The sequence below is a fragment of the Thermobia domestica genome, chromosome 2 (genome assembly GCF_964235325.1).
Source record: "Thermobia domestica chromosome 2, izTheDome1.hap1.1, whole genome shotgun sequence".
Lineage (NCBI taxonomy): Eukaryota > Metazoa > Arthropoda > Insecta > Zygentoma > Lepismatidae > Thermobia > Thermobia domestica.
The window spans coordinates 130,133,491-130,154,180 of NC_137455.1; the positions used below are offsets into that span (position 1 = coordinate 130,133,491).

Below are 20,690 nucleotides of genomic sequence, written 5' to 3' on the forward strand. Positions count from 1 at the left end.
ATTTATTAAGTACACAACTGATCTATTTTATTTTAAAACCCCTAAGTTTGTGGGAAGACATGGAATTATATATCCAAATTAAAATATGGCTCGAAGAAGGATTGCAAACACAATTAAGTATATGACGAAACAAAGTCTGTCGAAGAGTACTGCAATCGTCAACCATTCGCGTTTGGGATCACTACTGGCTTCTGGCACCTGATCTCCAGTTCCTTCATCACTCAGTTCTTCATCAGGTGTCTGTGTAATAGAAACATCATTATTATTTCCTCAAATATTGAAACATCATGATTTCACTGTCGTTTTAAATTTAACTCTGACTACTCAATACATCTTTCAATCTCATTAACCTGATTATTATTCTCAACTCCTGCATCGTTTCTGGGAAGAAAGTGAGAAACTGAAAAGGGTGTAGAAAATATTACTACTAAGAATATTGAAAATTCTCCCGGATAAAATGGCACAAAATTTGTTATTTAGTGTTTGGTTTCAAAGAATACGAAATTGCCATTGATTTGTACGATAAAGGAGAACGATGAAGGATGAAGGAGAATAACTAATGATATATTTGTGTGTTTATTACAACAAGATATCTCATTAAATAATCATGGAAAAGGATAGGTTCCACTAGAATTGAAAGGTTCAATTACATATATAATAATAATAATCCAAGTAATAATAATATGTAAAATTATGTAAAAATTTCTTTTGACTAATGTTAAGTTAATATTTACCTTTGGAATAGTTCCACCAAAAATTTGATATTGCCCAAGGGAAGTACTTAGAAACCATTGATAAACATTTCTTATTAAGTTTGTGGATTCCAAGCTATTTGCTGAGATGAATCTTAAAACAATTGTTACGGTAACTTGAGCTGTTGTTATCAGAATAGAATTTCTATAGAAGAGCACTGAAATCGATAAAAAAATATATACAAAACTTTAATATTATCTTTATCAGAGTATAGTACTATATACGTTTTGATATTGTAAAATGTAATATATATATATATATATATTCTATGAAAGAATTAGTAAAATTTGTATACACTGGTCACTTCTGGTTTCACAGAAATATTACCAATTTACAGAAAATAAGTTGCAAGTGGTATATTTTAAAACAGAGCTATTTATAAGACATTTACTAGTAAAGCTCTTATGATCAATGATATAAAATCTTGCGTAAAATAACTAATATAGAATAAATAATCATTTTATGCTAGGAATTGTAAGAAGCTTAAACACATCTACGTTACATATAGCAAATATGAAAGTAGTATTAAGAAATATTTAAGTAAGAACAATATGTTAAATTATTTGGTCAAAATAAACAGATAACTATAACATTTGAAATATAAGAATAAATCTGTCATAATGCGGCAAAGTTCCAAGATACACAAATGGCCAACTTACATACTAATAAGTAAAGACCGGATTTTAAGGTGCAAAAACGTGGTAGGAAAAATGGAATAAAAGGGGCTGAAAAATCATTCAAAATGGTGCAAAAAAGGTGTTAATAGGATATCTTTATTAAGAGCTAAAGTATACAGTTACATGAACATTCTTTATTCATTACACCAACAAATATTGTTAAAGTCTTGCCTTTAAACATTGGACATAAATTGCAAAATAGTTTTATTTAATCCCAAACTTGTACAACATTCAACATTCTTGTAATAAAATTGTTGTTAAAACCAATTTCGTATTGTATAAAAGAGAACTAATTTATCATATAACTTGAGAAACCGTCACATACTTTTTGGTCTTGATTATGCACAACATTTCTATATTTTCAAATGTTAGTTTCTGTCGCTTGGAGCTCAGGAGGTCCTTTTCTGTGGAGAAACTTCCCTCGACATCAACGGAAACCAATGGCACACATTTTGTAAGCGCATGGATAGGAAGTTCAGTTGACGTTGCAAAGATTTTTATGTCCGGATTGTTTCGCAAATTCAGTTCAAATTTATCCCTAGCAAATCCGACAAGATTGCGTCTAAATTTATGGAATGTTATGTGTAAACTAGACTGAAAATAAAACATATTTCTGTCCATTAAAAAAAATAGGAGAAAAGGGACAATAAAGGTGCTGAAGGCTAAAAGAAGTAACAAAAAGGGAAATTTTATGAATCTAGCAAAAAAGGTGCAACATTGACGAAAAAGGTGCAACAAAGTGCGTTCATTTCAGTTCGTCTTATGTCTGGAAATATACATTTTGAACTTTGGACGTTATAATAACTACATTTTTAATAAATGTGCTACACCTTAAAATCCGCTCTCCTAATAAGTAATGTATAGTTTGTGGGAATTTGCCAGTTCTTAAAAAATAGAGCCAAGTTAGGCAGGCAGCCAACTTACAGAAGTGACCAAGTTAATGGTTTTACAATATGTATATCAATAAACATTACCACTCTTCTGAATAGTGAATTCTACTTTGTTGCAACGCGAGTTTCGTTGATTGATTGATTCCAGCTTTTAATGGGGATGTCAACACCAAGGTTATTTGTCCCTGTCACGAAACGACTAATGGTAGATGCATGATTCTAAGAAAAACCAAAAATAAACCCAATTGTCAAAATCAAACTTCTTAAAAAGTTTAAATCTAACGTAAGATCAAAGAAATACTACAATAAAACGAAAGATATATGAAATTAAAACAGATATAATATTAAAGTTAAAATAATAAATAGCAAAATAAAAAAAACATATAACAAGTAACTACAATACTAATAAAACAAATCAGTAAAACCTAAATGGAAAAGTTTTAGAGAAGGTTGCCTATTTTAATAGCAAGAATACAATCACTAAAGAACGTATTATCTCTCAGAATTTAACTAAGATCTTTTTGTATTCCTAAATGTTTCTTGAAGTCTGAGTATTATGGAGATTCTAGAAAAATGTGCCGAATATTCAGTGACGGAACAGCTTTTACAATATGGATGGTTGACAACATGCACTCGATGGAAGTGTGTCAGACGAGAGTGTCCGATGCAAAGGATAATTTCATTTCAACGCTTAGGACGAGATAACAGTTTACCAAATGCGCAAATTGTTTTACACAGTGGAGTTTTATATCCGTTGGACTGATTTTAATCACTTTGTCAGTGAGAGTATATCGGTTAGGCGAAACAACTGAGAGATCGAAGCACAGGATTGGTACTCCAGTGGAACATTTGCCAATGTGATCTCTACTTTTGTGTTAGTGCACTCATTTTTCCAAATGTAGACATGTCCCGGCACTTAGCAGACTAAATTCTGAGCTGTTGTTGTCAGTGATGAAGAAACAACCATGGGAAACATCTGTGTATAAAACATTAAAACATTCAGGCTATTGTTTTAGCAACGTTCCAAACTCATGCTGGTAGCCCTACTGCTTGATACATATGTGTCGTTTGAGGTATGACAATAAGCATAGATCAATCCTTGACGGAGTCATCAGCCATAATGTCATACTACAAACTTATAGGAAACATACAGAAGGCCATACAAACTCGCGATGAGACATTCATGATCATACAGTGTTCGCCTGAGAACGTACTGCACACTGGTTGTATATCTGGTCCTCACAACACGACCACAGTTTCAAACTGAACGGAAGTAAGTTACTCCTTTTATGTTTGATGTCGCGACTTGAAAAATCTGATGTTATATTCTAGAAATCGTATACAGCAAGTTTCAAGTAAATAATCATGAAGCTTGAGCATATGAGAAAAAAGTTTGTTTTAACTTTCTACCAGTTGAGATGAAATGAAGAATAGTCAATGTGCATTGTGGTAGTACAACTTTCTTGGACAATAGTATATTAATATTTAGTGTGATCAATATCGAAAATATATCATTTCCTGTCATAAGCGTTGCCTGCAAAAATAAATATACGAATTGAACACATATCAATATATTCCGATACTTAGTGTGAAGTGAAGGATATACAAGGTCTGTATGATAAGTAATGAGACTCGCCGCGCCGCGGCGCGCGTGTCGCTGGAGCGGGTTTGTCGGTGATGGAGGATGTAGGGGGGGGGTCCGAGCAAAGCAACGCACCGCGCGTCAGTTGGCTCCGAGCCTTAGTGGAGCGCAGACAAGCCTTGGACAAAGCCCTTGTGAACATTTTTGTCACGGCGGAAAATCAACAAACATGGAGGGTTCCATCGAACAGCGTTATGCGATCAAATTTTGCGTTCGCCTGGGGAAAACGGCTACTCAGACGCTTTCTCTCATCACGGAGGCCTACAAAGAGGAAGCCCTATCCAAAGCCCAGGTGTTTCGTTGGCACAGTGCGTTCCGGAACGGCCGGGAAAGCGTTGAGGATCTGGAGAGGGCTGGACGCCCGACAACAGTGACTACGGACGAAACTGTGTCAAAAGTGAGGGATCTCCTGAACTCAGACCGTCGATTATCGTTGAGATTGATTGCTGATGAACTCGATATGAACCACACAACAGTGCACAAGATTGTGACGGAACAATTGGGAATGAGAAAAATCTGTGCGAAACTGGTGCCGCGAGTGTTGACTGACGAACAAAAGCAACGACGTGTTGATTGTTGTCAGGAACTGTTGAACCTCATGAACAGTGACCCTAACTTTGAAGATGACGTCATAACAGGTGACGAGTCGTGGGTGTTCCAGTACGACCCTGAAACGAAACGTCAAAGCGCGGAGTGGCACACTCCTGCGTCCCCGCGCCCCAAGAAGGCCAGAATGTCGAAGTCAAAGGTGAAAACAATGTTGATTGTTTTTTTGACAATGTGGGGGTGGTCCACAAGGAGTTTGTACCCCAAGGACAAGCCGTCAACGCCGCCTTCTACAAACAAGTCCTTGAGAGACTGCACAGGAGCGTCAAGCGGAAAAGACCGGCGATCGCTAGCCGGTGGAAGTTGCATCACGACAATGCCCCTGCCCACACCGCCTTCTTAGTGACCTCCTTTTTGACCCGGATTGGGGTGGAAGTCCTTCCACAACCACCCTACAGCCCAGATGTGAGCCCGGCCGACTTCTTCCTCTTCCCGAAGCTGAAGCCACGCTTGAAAGGAACCCGTTTTGCAGACGTCACAGCCATCCAAGCAGCCGTGACCACATTTCTAAAGGACATGCCGGCTGCTGACTTCCAGGGGGCGTTTGCAGCGTGGAAACATCGATTGCAGAAGTGCATCGACGCAAGAGGAGAGTACTTCGAAAGCTTTTAAGTCCCTGTACAGATCAGATCAATAAAACAATGTTTCCAGACCTGGTCTCATTACTTATCATACAAACCCTGTACTTACCAATTAGTGGACTTGAGTCTCCATTAGCAGGTAATTTTCTTCCTAAAAATATCAGATACAAACATTCGACCAAAAATATAAGTGTTCCAATTATTAACCTTTCTAGGCAAAGAGGTTCAATCCAGAACAATGCCAAAGTTAAAATTGTTAGACCTAAAAAGACAAAAGAGATATTTTAATAAAAAGAATACTATGGTGCGTTCATTGCACAAGGGAATCAAGCCGATTTCTAGTAATTATGGACATATTTTTTCTTCTTCAAGATTTCTATCTGAAGCTCCTTTCGGAGCTTAATAGATTCATATTCAAATATTGTAACTCATAATGTTGAAGACAGTGCTCAATTTTTGATGTACTTAAATGTGCCGTTCAAACTTTGTCTCTTTTTCTCATAACTTTGGTAATTCGAATTGAGTCCCTTGTGCTCTGAATGACCCAAATATTAAATACAAGGATCATTAGAAAGTATTGATATACCTCCATTACTAATTGCAATACCTACACTCATGTCCAGGTGTTGATGGATTTACCTTTTATTAATCCCCGTATACCATGGCACAAAATGTGATTTTGTATATGTCAATCAATACTACTTCATCGTACCCCACACAATTGTTGTCAATTGCAATGACGTGACCGACACAAGCCCTCTAAGGGCATGATTAATCATCGGCGGCGTGAACATGCAAGGTCAACTTGGTAGCGAAATGTTACGAATGGCGTGTTTGTTGGGTAGATATCAAATGAATTGGAAGCATAAAGGATGACACAAAACTGGCATCTGGATGATATTTTACTCTTTGTCGTATCATGGCATCATGGGGACGCGAACACCTTTGTACGTGTTCTTGCAAGGTAAGCAACATGTGCGATCTATCGGGACGTTATTCTCCTACAATATAGGTGGCTCTTCTGTGGTGCATGTGGTTCTAGATTTCGTCTAATGGACTATAATTTCCATCCATACAGGCGCAGGAGATGGAGGAACACAAGATATCACGCGTTTCGAAGTGTCACCGTACACCCCACATCTTAATCCTATTGAACATGTCTAGGAGATCTTTGGACAACGGATTGCAACCCGAAATCCGCCACCCTGGACTTTGTGATCTTTCTATTAACATTACTGAGCTTCATTCATTGCGACTGCTTTCATTGGATATACGATTAAACAATCAGCGTTTCTAGAAAGCATGAGACCTCAAGCTTTATGCTCTTTTGGCCCCTACAAAATTCCTGTTTAATATATTTTAAATTTTTCTAATGACTCCAAACTATTTTACGAATCAGATCCTTTTAATATCTCAAATTTAACATTCATTACTTCGGAAGACAGTTCGATGATTTTCAATAGAAAAAAATTAATATAAATTCATAGTAATTAATTATAGTGTGAGAATTGGTACTGTTGGAGAGATTAGACTTATTATACTAGATGCTACAATACTGCACTGGATATTTACAAGTATTATACCTAGTATTTTCATGTGTCGAAATTAAAATATTGTATCATGTTAACATAATTTATTGTAACAAGTATCTTGCATTAAAATGAATAGTGACACTCAACATAAAGAGTTTAATATTTCTCAACGATCTTGTTTTCTATGTAAATTAATCTAGCAATTCTAGTAATCTTCTAAGTATTTACTATTGAGTTAAGATTACAGAAACATTAGCACATTTTTTGGTTACAGGCCACAATTTTGTATCAAAATCTATTTTAATTATTTTCCTGACAGCACTGGACTTATTCTCTATGATTTGCTGGCACATCCCTCAGACCGGAATGTAGTATTGTGGCAATACACATACTGTAAAATATTTGAAGTGGTATGATAGCGTTGGCACATTGTAATAATACTCTAATTTAACTGTTACTACAGGTTCTTAGAAGTAACTAGCTTATTAATAGGGCAACCTAAAAGCATAAAAAGCATAACAGCAGTTTACACATATGGTTGGTACCTTCAACATGGTTGTGGTTGTCTAAGGGTCCAGCAAAAACTAATTTCAAAAGCATAATAAAGCATAATTTTGTAAAATAAAGCATAAAGCATAATTTAAAAATATATAGCACAATTCTTGGAAAATTCTGTTTAACTGCAAGTTTAACATACTGTATTAATATTTTTTAAAATCAATATTTACAGTGCAAAACCTTTGAGAACATAACAATACAACAATGAAAAGCTTATTTTTATTTCTGTAAACTCTTCGGTGTAATCCTTGGAACTAGAGAAAAAAGGAAGAGAAGAAAACTTTCCGCCAACAATGAATAAAAATAGTTTTATTCTAAGTGTAATTGCGCAGTTATGTATGATGATTAGAAACGTACAAAAAGTACACAAGAACTCCACATGTGTATCTCTTGAGCTTGAGCACTTTTAGTGACATCTTTTCCTTTCTGAATATATGCACCCCTCATGCGCACACAAGTGATAAAAAATACTGACTCGAGTACAGCATATATCTTTACAAGTGCATAAGTAGAAAGTTCATTAAATATGAAAGAAACTGGTTGCATAAAATATTAATAAATAAACCAAGATATTTAGAATATTTAATGTATAGTAAATATTATTAATTATACACGATTTATGTTAAACAATAATTGAAATTAACAATAAAGCATAATTTGGAAAAAATTTAAAGCATAATTAAGCAAAAAATAAAGCATAATGTGGGTTGCTCTGCTTATTAATAATATGCTACAAATTGATTTCAACAGCGTTGCCAGAATCCAAGCAATTTAAGAAACGCATTTTACTAGTACGGTATGTCGTTAATACCTTTGGATACTGTCAATGATACGAGTACATACATAATAAAACACGATGGTGATTTTGAATCCTAATTTTAACATAGAGCTGGTGTTGCTGTTAACACAGGCTTGGTGATATTGGATTGACACAAAGCCAGTATAAGATGATATGAAATTAATTATTCATGAAGCAGGCAGCAGGCACGTAGCCAAGGGGTGGGTCCGGGGGGTCCGGACCCCCCCCTTCGGAACCACAAATGTAAAAAATTGAGGAAGGATGAAACAATAAGAAACGAGAAAAAGAAAAATCAGCGTTAAAAATATAAAGCTACAGCAAGCGTATGGTTACTCTTTCTTATGAGGAGCTTTGTGTAGAGGAAACTATGTGTGTGTGTGGGGGGGGGGATCATGTTGAAAATGAATATTATTGTAACGGAGCATTTCAAATTCCATCCAGCTTCAATCCTATGGACAACAAATGATGATCGAGAAACCGGTTCGATCAGATAGACTCTAAGAAGAACTTAAGAAACTCGGAATATTTTATCTTTTTCAATACTTTTTTAATATTCTTTTACTCGAGAGAGAGTTCGTTATTGAAATACTTACTAGCATATCCTCATTTTATTGTCCTAACAAACCAATATACGTGTTGCCACTAAAATAGTTTTGATTGATCGAGCCCCTGGTGTGTAACTAGAGTATTTCATGCTACCCCCCCCCAGCATTACGAAATCCTGGCTAAACGAACCAATATATGTTTACAGTAAAATAGTTCAGAATGATCGAGCCCCTGGCGTGATAACCGCAATATTTCGTCACGGACCCCCCCTATTACGGAATCCTCGCTACGTGCCTGCAGGCAGCGTTTTGAAGACAAGGCAGCCACATTTCATACAAGGAGTAATTTATTTTAAGGCTTTAATAATCAAGTCTTTAGAGCGTAAAACCATCGTATCAATGGGTTTTCTCGGATTCTTCCATTTCCTTCTATTCTAGTTTAATAAATTAAAACATCTCCCCATTTAGACTATATTTCATTTGTATTTATGATCTTCTAGGAAAGTGATGGACAATTTGTAATGTACTTGCGGGTCATTGGGCTCTGTTTATTATCCCGTGGCAAGGGTTCGAACAATTAGTGTAAGTCATACAATTTTCGAATCTTTGTTCTATTATGTGTATCTTGCTTCTCGTTTAATTTGTCGAGGCAGATTAGTTCCTGAACTATGAGCATTTAGAAGTAACACTACGAAACCTGCTTGTTTTCTAAAAATCGACCCGGTACTAACAGCTTTACATATCAGACTGACCCTAGTAATCAAAAGGTTAAGTATTATTTTCATAGCGAAATCAAGGCTTTATTTTTGTATAATTTTGAAATCGACTACACTCTTCCTGTTACACATTGAGTTAAAAAAAGAAAAGAAGGAGAGAACAAATTGTATATTCTTCATCCTCGAGAGAAGCCATTTAGTTATCATCGGTTCAGGACAATTCATAATTTAGTTGCGAATGTGAGGACAGTTATCCATTGAAGAGGGATGAAACTGTTTCAGGTTTATTCATTATTGAGCTGACAAAGTTGAATATATTCATAAGATCCTGGGTTCAAATGTATAGACCGTTATTCCTCAGGTCTACCAAGCAAGTGTGGGTATGGTGCTATGAAAACGTAGTCCGACTTTTTTCAACTTTTTTTTTCTTCTGTTAATATTTAGAAAGTGAAATGTTTATCTACTTACATATAAAACCTCGAAATTAAACGAAAAAGATTATTATTTTATTAAAAAATAATTGTGTTTTACCTATTGCAGGAGCAATAACTGTGGCCACATGGTTTGCTGCATGACGTTTAAGAAGGAATTGAATATATATTTCATGAATGGTGAGATTTTGGGATGAGAGCTTGATAATGTTTACTTGGTCAGAGCTATTTTCCAGACTCCATTCTCTGATTGGCTCCAAAATGCTCGTGAGAAATGACTGAAACAAAATACAGTAGATCGTTTAATAATCAACAAAAGTGAATCAATTCTGAAGCGATCAGAAATCGTTAACGTATTGAACGCATGAATTTTGTTGTTTTACTAAATGTTTGGGAATAGATATCATGAGAAAAGCTAACATCCTCAATAGGGCTCCTACATTACAGGCTTTAAGGAAGAGGATATTTTTAGATTTGAGTCTCATACACAAAAATTATATTACTCGAAATCGTTGTTAATGGCACAATTTGAACATATACGTAATACATTTAAACTTTTACAACAGTGATTACGGTAGGGTTGCCATATTACCCAATTTTAGCGGGTACCACTCGATTTTCAGGTCCTATTTTTCTGCCCCGCTTAATCATGTCTTAATGACGAAAAACCACCCACTTTTTGCATTGGAGAAAATACATGATACAATATGAAACGTAGAATTTTATGATAAGATTTTATGCAATCGAGATTTTTTAAAGAAAGTTAAAGGGAGTGAAAAATATGTAAACAATGTGGCATAATCATACACATTTTGGGTCAGCTACTAATACTAATGTATGGTGATTTGAATAGTAATGTATGATCTCATGAGTGCGTATTTCTTTGATGACCATTCTGTCCAGTTCAGCTGAAGAAATCTATGTTTTTACATGTGTTCACCTAATCTTTATATATTCAGAAATAATTGCAAATTGAATTACGGTATCCTTAGCACTTTGTTTAGGCTAGATTCATTATTAATATCTTTTTCTTTCAAAATGTTCATGCTGTATTTCATATATTGTGAAGCAGTGGCAATTTTGTATGTTAGTATGATTTCAAGTAGAAATCTTTAAAAATGATTAGAAATTTTATGAGAGATTGACCAAGACTCCTAAATATGTTTTACTTTTCTTATGATAAAAATTTAGTTTGTTTCTTAGAGAGAAAACTGTATGAACAATATCTGCCATTATCGCTTATTTATTTATTTATTTTTGAAAACTTGCCTTACAGATATCCTTACAATTATAGATATCTCACTGTAATGCTTACTTTACAATTCGAGACTCACATTTGTTGAACTTAATTAAACATTAAAGGCAAAATCTAAATTTGTTTTACTTTAGTTTCGTTAGAAAAGTACATTGGAAGGGTCACTTAACAAAGAAATTAGTAAAAAAAAAAAAAAATGGTCCGAAGGACCCCAGGTCAGTATTTATAATACACAAGTTCACTTCAGTATTTACGGTTTAGAATCCCAACCGTAGATTACGGAAATATGGCAACCCTAGATTACGGAAATATTATGCTTCTTTCTTTCGAGCTTACATCTGGATGTGTAGTATTTCCGTGGAAGTTGAACATTGGAACAATATTAACTTTAACAACTATATATTTACATAAAGATACAATTGGACATTTATCTTGAAACGTTTTTGTAACTTTAGATTAATACCACTAAACCAATACCACCAAATCAACTCATTATGATTTTATATATATTTTTTAAATGTCACTGCCTCAGGTTATTAAAGATATCAAATTAACATGTTAAACAAAAACTTATTATACAATACGACACTTATTACTCAGTGTTACAAAGTAAGAATTCCATAGTTCACAAACATTGAAAAACAACAAAACTTTGTCTGTTTCAGCAACAGTGATGATGCAAGTGAGACGGATTGGGCGATGCACATAGAAATTCTTTAGCGTTAAATACGAGAGAGGATCAGAAACTAAGATTACAAGGCAGATATTTCTGGCGTTTCGTCTGTTATAGAGGAATGAGGATTGTGTGGTAATTTTACTACATGGAGTTGGCAACTGTGCAGAATTTCAGCCACCCGCCACCTACGGGCCTAGTTGTAGGTAAACACAAATGGAGACTCGTTCAGAAAACTGGTCTCGCGAAGAAATCCGCTCAGATATTCGATTTTTGTGGGCGAAACATGTAACTGCGGCTGAAATTCACCAGAGGTTTACGACAACTGTTAGAGGTTTACGGCTAGGACTTCTAATCAAGGACGTTGTCTTTCTTCAAGACAACGTGCACCCGCGTACATCCCAGAAGACCACCACGCTGTTGGAGCAGTTTCGCTGGGACTCATCAACCATTCTCCCTACAGAACAGACCTCGCTCCAAGCAACTTTCACCTGTTCCCACACTTGAAAGAACACCTAGGAGGCCGTGGGTTCGCTTTAGATGAGGAGGTGAAACACTTCGTGACAATGTTGCTCAATACGCAAGAACAAGATCTCTACCAGAAAGGAATCTTCAAACTCTTCCCACGATGCGACAAATGCTTCAACCGATATGGAGACTATGTCGAAAAATAACCTAATGTATGTACTATCTGTTGATTGTATTGGTTGTATGATATAATATATATACGTTTCACTGCAGGCTTTGTAACCTTACTTCCTTATTACTCCTTGTACTATGATCTTTATATTTCGAACATGTAGGAACAAAAATACACGGGATTGAAAATTTGACTTACTACAGAAGGCTGTATTTCGAAAATCTCCTTAGGTATCACATCGAACTATATAGGTAGTTTTCACTACACATAGATATCATAATATCGTTTACAACAATTTGATATCTCAAAACATTCCAGAGAAATGTGAAACATTGGTTAAGGTTGCTACACTGCTTGAAATAGCGTACTTCATAATTTTTGGTAGTTACAATTACAAGTTTTCGAAAGTATATAATTTTAAGATCTATTCCGAACTTTACCAGTATTTACCATATGTCCAGAACGGTTTAAGATATGAAATTGCAGTAAACGGCATTATGATTATCAAATCTATTTAATAACTTATATGATTGGATGTGATACTTATGTAAGCAGCTTTTTGAAATAAAGTCTTTTGGAAAATCACATTTTCAATATCTTGTAGTGTTGTTCTTATCTATTCGAAATATGTCGTATCATCATAGTATTCAACACTAAGCTGCTATTGATGTGCATTGTCCCGCCCGTCTCACTAGCATTATTACAGTTGTAAAAGTTTTGTTGTTTTGTGATGTTTGTGATATTGTAGCATCCTTAGTTTGTAACACTATAATAAATGTGGTATTGTAAGTTTTTTGTTTAACATGTAGATTTGTAAGATCTGGTATATTGCCATGTACACTGATAAAAACAAACGTATGTAGAGTATGTAAAAACGTAGGTTGCATGTGTACATCGTGTAGTTTTTGGACTTGACGTACAGCAAATGTATAACTGAAAAAGTATATTTTATATGTACTTTCCGTATAAATGTTCCGAATAAACGTACTTTCCGTGCGAACGAAAGAACTGTATATAGGCGGTGAGGTTCTTACATATAGATGGACATATGCAACATATAGCTGACGTATGCAACATACGTATATGTACAGTATGTGATATTCTTAGTACCGTTAGATATCATATGTCCTGCAACAGCATGATGTAACATCTAAGTGATAAAAGTATGTTGCATATGGATAACGCATGCTTCGTACTGACTTTCGTCGTAAAAATAAGGATTCTGTATATTTGTACATACAATGTACCGCTGTCCAGATAACGGATTTTTCTCAGTACAGATAAAAAATAACTTAATTTTGGGTTGGCAACACTGTTAATCTGGTGGTATCGCAGAGTATGTAACATGCCGCTTCAGCTCAGTGGCTAAGAGTTTTAAGAGTATTTACCTTCAAAATTCAGTTTCCCATGCTCTCAGCATGAAGTAACTCTGAAACTAAGTGATTCAGAAAAAAATATTTACTGTTTGTTTCTTAGTAGATGCACCATTCTAGTGTTGTAAATGACCTTTAGAAATACCTTATATACAGGATGCATAAAAAAATAACAAGGTATGAAGAAACTGTATGAACTCTGTAATGTTGATTGTTACTTATTAGGAAAAAATGTACATGTTCTACGTTACTTCAGAAAACAAAAGAATACTTTAAATCTTAACATAAGTATCTGTGTTATTAAAAGGGTTACTCAAACAGCCAAAGATACTTGATACTCCTTTTGAAGGAAATGTATTGGGATGTTGGTAATGACCTTTTAAATCATTACCTCCAACCCCAGTACGTGAAGTTGGATTTGTACGTCTGCTCCTTAGTGTAGCCCCACACATACGGAGCCCAGATCTGGACTTATTACTTGTCATCTGTAAGATTGCCGCAGTCCAAGTCAAAGTCCAAGAACTCGCTCATAAACAGATAAGCGGTTCTCCATGTTCGTTTACATTGTGCGTGCTGCTTCGTCGATCAACGATTGAACTAAGTGAAGCAGGAAATGTGAAATCTTAATAAATATGTTAATGAAATGAAACGGAATCTTTAAGTTTTACGGTATGTCTCATTGTTATGTCAGCTAGGCTAAAGGAGACGGTGATGATGAGAAATGAAGGAAGTGGTGGAATGAAGAAAGTGGGAAGAAACAGGAAAACCTAGAGAAAACCCACGCACACAGTGTTTGTCCACCACAAAGTTCACTTGGCGAGAGCTGGAATCGAACCAAGGACCCCATGCACCAGAGGTGAACGCTCTACTACTGTTATGTCACTGTTTTCAACATGGAATCAAAACTACAATACTTTTATAGAATATTAAAAATACCTAGTTATTTTATTTTACCTCACGGTATATATACTCTAAAAGTAAATTGACTAATTTATAGATTAAATAAGATTTTTATCTTTACATAGAAGCATGAAATGTGCCATACTTACAGCATTCCATATATTTAGTTCTTCTCCATAGTAGATCCAAGATTCAAGATGTAAAGAGCAGCTTTGTGTGTCGAACGGCCAAGACCGGAAATTTGAATTACAATACACAAAATATCGACTTGGTGGAACCCATTTTACAAAACCATTTGCTTTAACGACTGCAAATGCCCTCGAAATAAAGGGATCAATAACTCTTTTGTCAGCACTGCATGGAACAAAATTAATACAATATACACATAGTTGTAACTTTAACAATTCAGAACTATGAAATAGAGTTAGTATTTTAAAAAGTTTTATTTTTAAATAATACTTTGTAACTAGTATGTGAAACTAGAATTTCTTCATACTGTAATTTAAGCTTAAGAGAGAGCAAAAATGAATACAGCTATATGGATAGAGAGTTTTGATTTATCATGCGCCATAAACTTTTCATTATAGTATATCTCACTCAAACATTATTTTTAATTGGCACGATAGTTGAACGTAAACGACGGATAAGTTAATGTAAGTTTATCGATACAAGCTTCAAGAGGCATATTAAATTTAGATTTATTATACCATGTTAATAATAGATTGCATACGGAGGTTTGAATATTTATCTGTACCATATATAGCCTATAAAAATTCATGTATATATATATATATATATATATATATATATATATATATATATATATATATATATATATATATATATATATATATATATATATATATATATATATAAAATTCAACTCTGGAACCTTGGAGCAATTTCAGTCAAACTTGGTACACAAATCACTTTACAATTTGAAAAATTATTATGGGGAAAGAGGTAACATGTAAAAGTAATCGAAAACGACTGATATTAATGTCCAATCCATATTTTGTGAGGTCTGTGAGAAGAATAGTGACATCTCCGATACAATTTAATCCCAAGTTCAGCCCCATTATTTTTTTAAAGATATTTTAAAATATAAAAGAAAATGTTAAAACTTTTGACCCTAACACAATGATTATCACTTATATCGACTTAGAGCATAGAAGGTCAATGGTATAACAAACAACACAGCTCTACTGCATATTACGTGTGCCGGTCAAGCCCTCGGTTATACAACTTACAAAAGTAGAGTGTGCCTCAGTTACTTAATAAAAATATGTTTGCTGATGGCTGAAACATGTATCGTCGCTGAATGTGCCAGCAGTACATGCAAGTGTTCACCAATGCTAGAAGTAAACTTACGGGAAATCGAAATTGTTGATTATATCAAAAGTTTCCAAGACTTTGTATTTTTATGATATGTGGTTCATGAGGCATGCACTTATGTCCAAAATGATTGTCGCATATCTATAATATCTTCTTGTAAGAATATAATTTGATAATGATTTTGTAGGGTACTTTTAATACTGATACTATGTGTATAATCGGAAAATATATATTTGTGGTAAATCATAGGAAAAGAATTATAAATATGAAAATTAGAATGAGTAAGACAAAATGTTGCTAAATGGACAAGAAAGTTTTATTTTCGTTTTACTGTTCTTATTTACTGCTCTTTTGACATGAAATTTGCCACACATATGTCTTTGCTGATTACACACATACTAACATTGTAAGAAATACCGGGCGAATTCGTTATCAAATTATATTCCTACAGCAACAAATTTATAGACATGCGACAATAATTTTGAACATGGGTGTACAAAGATCAGTCAAAAATTAAAGCACAGTCCACTGTAGCTCTATAACAACAAGCTCCACAAAAATGAAATTTGATAAGTAGAAGCATTGATTATTTATCTAATCTATAACTAATTTTTATTTCCTGTTGTTACATGTAAACCATCATGGATGATCAATGTGACACCACATTATGTTCAAGGGCAGAAATCGAATTTGTTCAACTAATCCGGGGATAACTCAGCAACATATCGATTCATAGTAAATAGTTGCCAGTCTATGAGGACGACTCAATGAATCGAAGTAATGTAGGTCGATGGCTTCAGAGGTTTCAGTATGCTAATTGCTACTTCCAGAACCAGCCACCCCAAGGAGACCATCAAACTATCACAACCGATGCAAACGGATCAGTCATTGAGAAATTCATACAAAAGGGCAGAAGCATCACTAGAACACAGATCATGGAGCACACAGACAGGAGTACCCATAACCTTTAAATGCTTGGGTGCAATCACTCCAAATTTACCTATTCCCTAAAAAAGTAGTAGAGGGGACAGAATTTGTTTCTGACAAAACTAAAATAACTTTATTTGTGGAATAAATTTTAATCAATTTTGGAACATTTCCATTCTATCATGATGGTATAATTGAACTTCGATTGTATCATTTTCAATTAAAAATTTTGGGTATTCCCATTGTTCGTCAAGCTGTAGGATTTCTTACGAACAGAGGCCAGAGTTATACGCAAGCGACATCAAATTACATCATCATCACGCAAGAAAACATGCTTCACACATGACAGCTCAGAAGATTTGCCAACTGGGGTGGATAGGAATACAACTCTTATACAGTCTCAAGCTAGAGCCAAGGGATCTCTATCTGTTTGAACGACTGAAGGTTCATATGTGTGGGATACAGTTTCTAGAAGACGAGTTGATTGTTGTGAAAAAGTAATGTGATGACCAACCTCAAGAGCTTTACGATCGTCTGTAATTGTGTCATGGAAAGAAAGACGACTGCAGTGCATTGTAACAAATTGTTTATATATTGAGTGACATTTCCACACGAGGGATTCCACCTACAAAATGCCACTTCTCTAGTGCTTACTTGCCGAGCTGAAGTGGGTTGTGCATTATTTTTGACCGACCCTTATAATTCCAGCTCGCCCTTACGATTTTGTTCATGAGTTTTCTTGAGGTAATCCCGTTTCCTTCACATTCTCATTCTAGCAATTCTTTCATCATCATTCACTGGCCTTAATCATCCGACTCCCTTATCCTAAACAGTACAATCACGGGACGTTGAACTAAATTATTTCATTTCATTTCATTTCCAAAGATTCAGAAGAAACGTGAAATAATATATTCCCTTCTTCCCCACCAGTTCTGAACAAAATGTTCAAAATTATTCAGGTGAACTGATCGTCATTTCCTATCAAGCGGACTCATGATCAGTACTAAATTTCGTACCTAATTTTTCCTTTACAACGCCTGGACAGATATGCAACGAGACATACACGGAACAGTTATCCGCGAATTAAGTTGTTGGTAGCCCTGGCTACAGAGAAACGATGTACGAACTGTTTCTTTATTCTAGGATGATTGTGTATTACTTTGAGCGTGTTCTCCGTTGAACACCATGTATCAATGATATTATAACTCGTTGTGTGTACTATAATGTACAGGGTGTGTCCAGAATGGGACTGATGGTTTTTAAAAGTGTATAGTTTTAATATGGTCAAAGATACAGAATTTAAAGAAAAAACATGCATTTTAAAGGAGAACTCAAAACGTTTATTTGGTCTTACTTACAAGTCATTCTAACTCACTGTAATTCCACGTGAGCTTCATTTGTAACTCTTACAATATCTAGCGTGAACTCAATCTCTCTCCACGTATTCTGTAATACCTGAGGTGTTACTGAAGCAATAACATTCCTAATACGATTCTTCAGTTCATCAAGGTTACTCATCTTTTCACCAGAATACACAAGGTCTTTCACATACCCCCACAGAAATAAGTCCAGAGGGTAACATCAGGAGAACGTGGAGGCCACCTAATTGGCTCATCACGGCCTATCCAACTGCCAGGAAATTCAGTATTAAGGTACTCCCTCACTTGTGGGCTCCAATGTGACGGGGCATCATCCAATTAGAATATCACTTGAGGTTGCAAATGTTGTAACTGGGGAATAGCAAACTGTTGAAGCATGTCTAAGAACACATTTCCTGTTATGGTTTGCTCCATAAAAAAGAAGGGATCTATAACTGCATCATGTGTTAAACCACACCAAACATTCAATTTGGGACAGTCTCTAGAATGTTTTATGTACGCATGAGGATTCTCAGATCCCCATATCCTAACATTGTGTCTGTTAACACAGCCAGACAAGTGAAAAGTTGCCTCATCAGAGAAAACAACGTTCAATAGGAAATTATGGTCATAATCAATCCTGTTCAGAATTTCAGTAGCAAATGCTGCTCTCTGTGGCTTATCGTTGGGCTTAATTTCTTGCAACAATTGCATCTTATACGCGCGCAAACGTAATCGTTTGTGTACCACATCGTGCACTGTTGACTTTGGAATTGCCAATTGCCTGCACGCTGCGTGAATTGACTTCCTCGGGCTACGTAAGAAACACTGTCTTATTGTTTCCACATTTTCTTCTGACACACGCGATTTACCACCGCGGTGTTGTTTCACTATACTCCCCGTTAATAAAAATTGATCCTTCCACGCCTGGATAGGGGAGGATGCTGTACCTACGGCCAGTGCTCATTAAAAGTCGTGTGTTGTCGGGGATGATCGGGAACTGGTCCGAGCCTTCCGTTCCGAGCCTTTCATTTCATACGTGTCCGTGTTCCGAGATCTTGGTCTGGTAAATAGCTGTTTATTTTTTTTTTATGTTTTCGGGAGGTCAAAGTAAAAAAAATGTGGACACAAACTGTAATTTTTCACTCCCCTACAGTGCACGCAAAAATAGCAACAATTCCTTATAACTATTGGTAGTTACTCTGTTGATTGATTCCCGATTTTTATTTCAATGAAGCCACTTTGGGTTCACCGACAACCGGTAAAGTAAAGATGGTGAAATGCTGTACCTACGGCCATTGAATCAGTTGTACCTATGGCCACAACACTAAGATCCGTGAACAAGTAGCAGATGACAATGAAGCAAGACCATCCTCGAGAAACAAGGATAAACAGCATTTAGGATCAGTGATAGGCATAAATCAGCAGGAGCCTCATATCTCGGAAGCCACCATCATGCCTGGAGGTTCATCAGCATCCATGTTGATATCGCCAGAAGTTTTGAGGCGTTATCCCAAGGCCCTTCCCCGAAAAACGAATTGGTGGGGGTGACAGAACGGCAGTTCAAGGATTCTGACAAGCTCACAAGAGATTAAGAAATTAGAGAAAGCCTATCAGGAAAAACAAGAAAAGCTTCTGAAGGGAATTTCAAAAGGAGCATCACCAAAACAAGTAAATAAATAAAAGATGACTAAACGGGCCTTGACATCCACGAGTTGATATCTTAAGAAGCTGCCATAACCAAAAGTTGGATCCACTGCACGTCAATCCCTTCTTCTCTCATTTTCAGTTGGTTTCAACGATTTCAACTTGGGTTTAAAATGAAAATTGCATTTTTCAGACAAATGTGAGCGATTAACGACCATAATCCTTGATAACTTTTGCTCAAAGATCTGTTTCCTTTACTACCGGTTTAGTAACAAAAATAAAACGTTATTTATACCCTATTCTTGCCTATTTTTTCCAATTTCAACCTGTTCGTCGATACAAATTACAGGGGGGGGGGGGTCTTCGGAAAATAAAAGTAATTCTTATTTAACGATAACATTTTGAACTGGTCACAAATTTTGTCTTCAAGAGACCCCAAGCTACTTGCCTAAATTTATGTTTGCGAAAAAATGCATTACAGTTATCAGAAAACATTCAAATCCAAATTTTGGCCATAGGAACAGCACCCTCCCCTATTGTTGCGTGATGGAGGATCCTTGTGGTAAACATGTCCAGTTTGGCTGAACTTGAACAACACTTTTTGTCTCTGCAAACCACCACTCGCATTGCGCCTTTTCGACTGCCGACGCCATTTCTGTTTATCGGCGATACTAGCGCCGTCACCGGTGAAGAAAGAAAAGCACTGATTATACATGAGTTAGAAAATAGTTGAAGTAAATTTAAAATATCAAATCTAGAACAATTGAGGGAAATAAGTTTATAAACATTTGTCTTTACTCATTGACCCACTCTAATTCAATATCATTCTCATCATATGAACATGTCTTCCCA

At 35.6% G+C, this 20,690-nt stretch overlaps 1 protein-coding gene across 1 annotated transcript in view; it reads right to left on the reverse strand.

Annotated features, from left to right (window-relative positions):
• Positions 1-20,690, reverse strand: part of LOC145679165 (acetylcholine receptor subunit beta-like) — a 28,205-nt gene continuing 7,515 nt past the window's right edge. The window contains exons 2-6 of the mRNA XM_081749756.1: positions 14,721-14,925; positions 9,831-10,008; positions 5,259-5,411; positions 735-910; positions 1-240 (exon numbers count right to left, since the gene is read on the reverse strand). Of these exons, the coding sequence (XP_081605882.1) occupies positions 79-240; positions 735-910; positions 5,259-5,411; positions 9,831-10,008; positions 14,721-14,925 (874 nt within the window). The 3' untranslated portion in view covers positions 1-78. The remainder of the gene's footprint in view (positions 241-734; positions 911-5,258; positions 5,412-9,830; positions 10,009-14,720; positions 14,926-20,690) is intronic.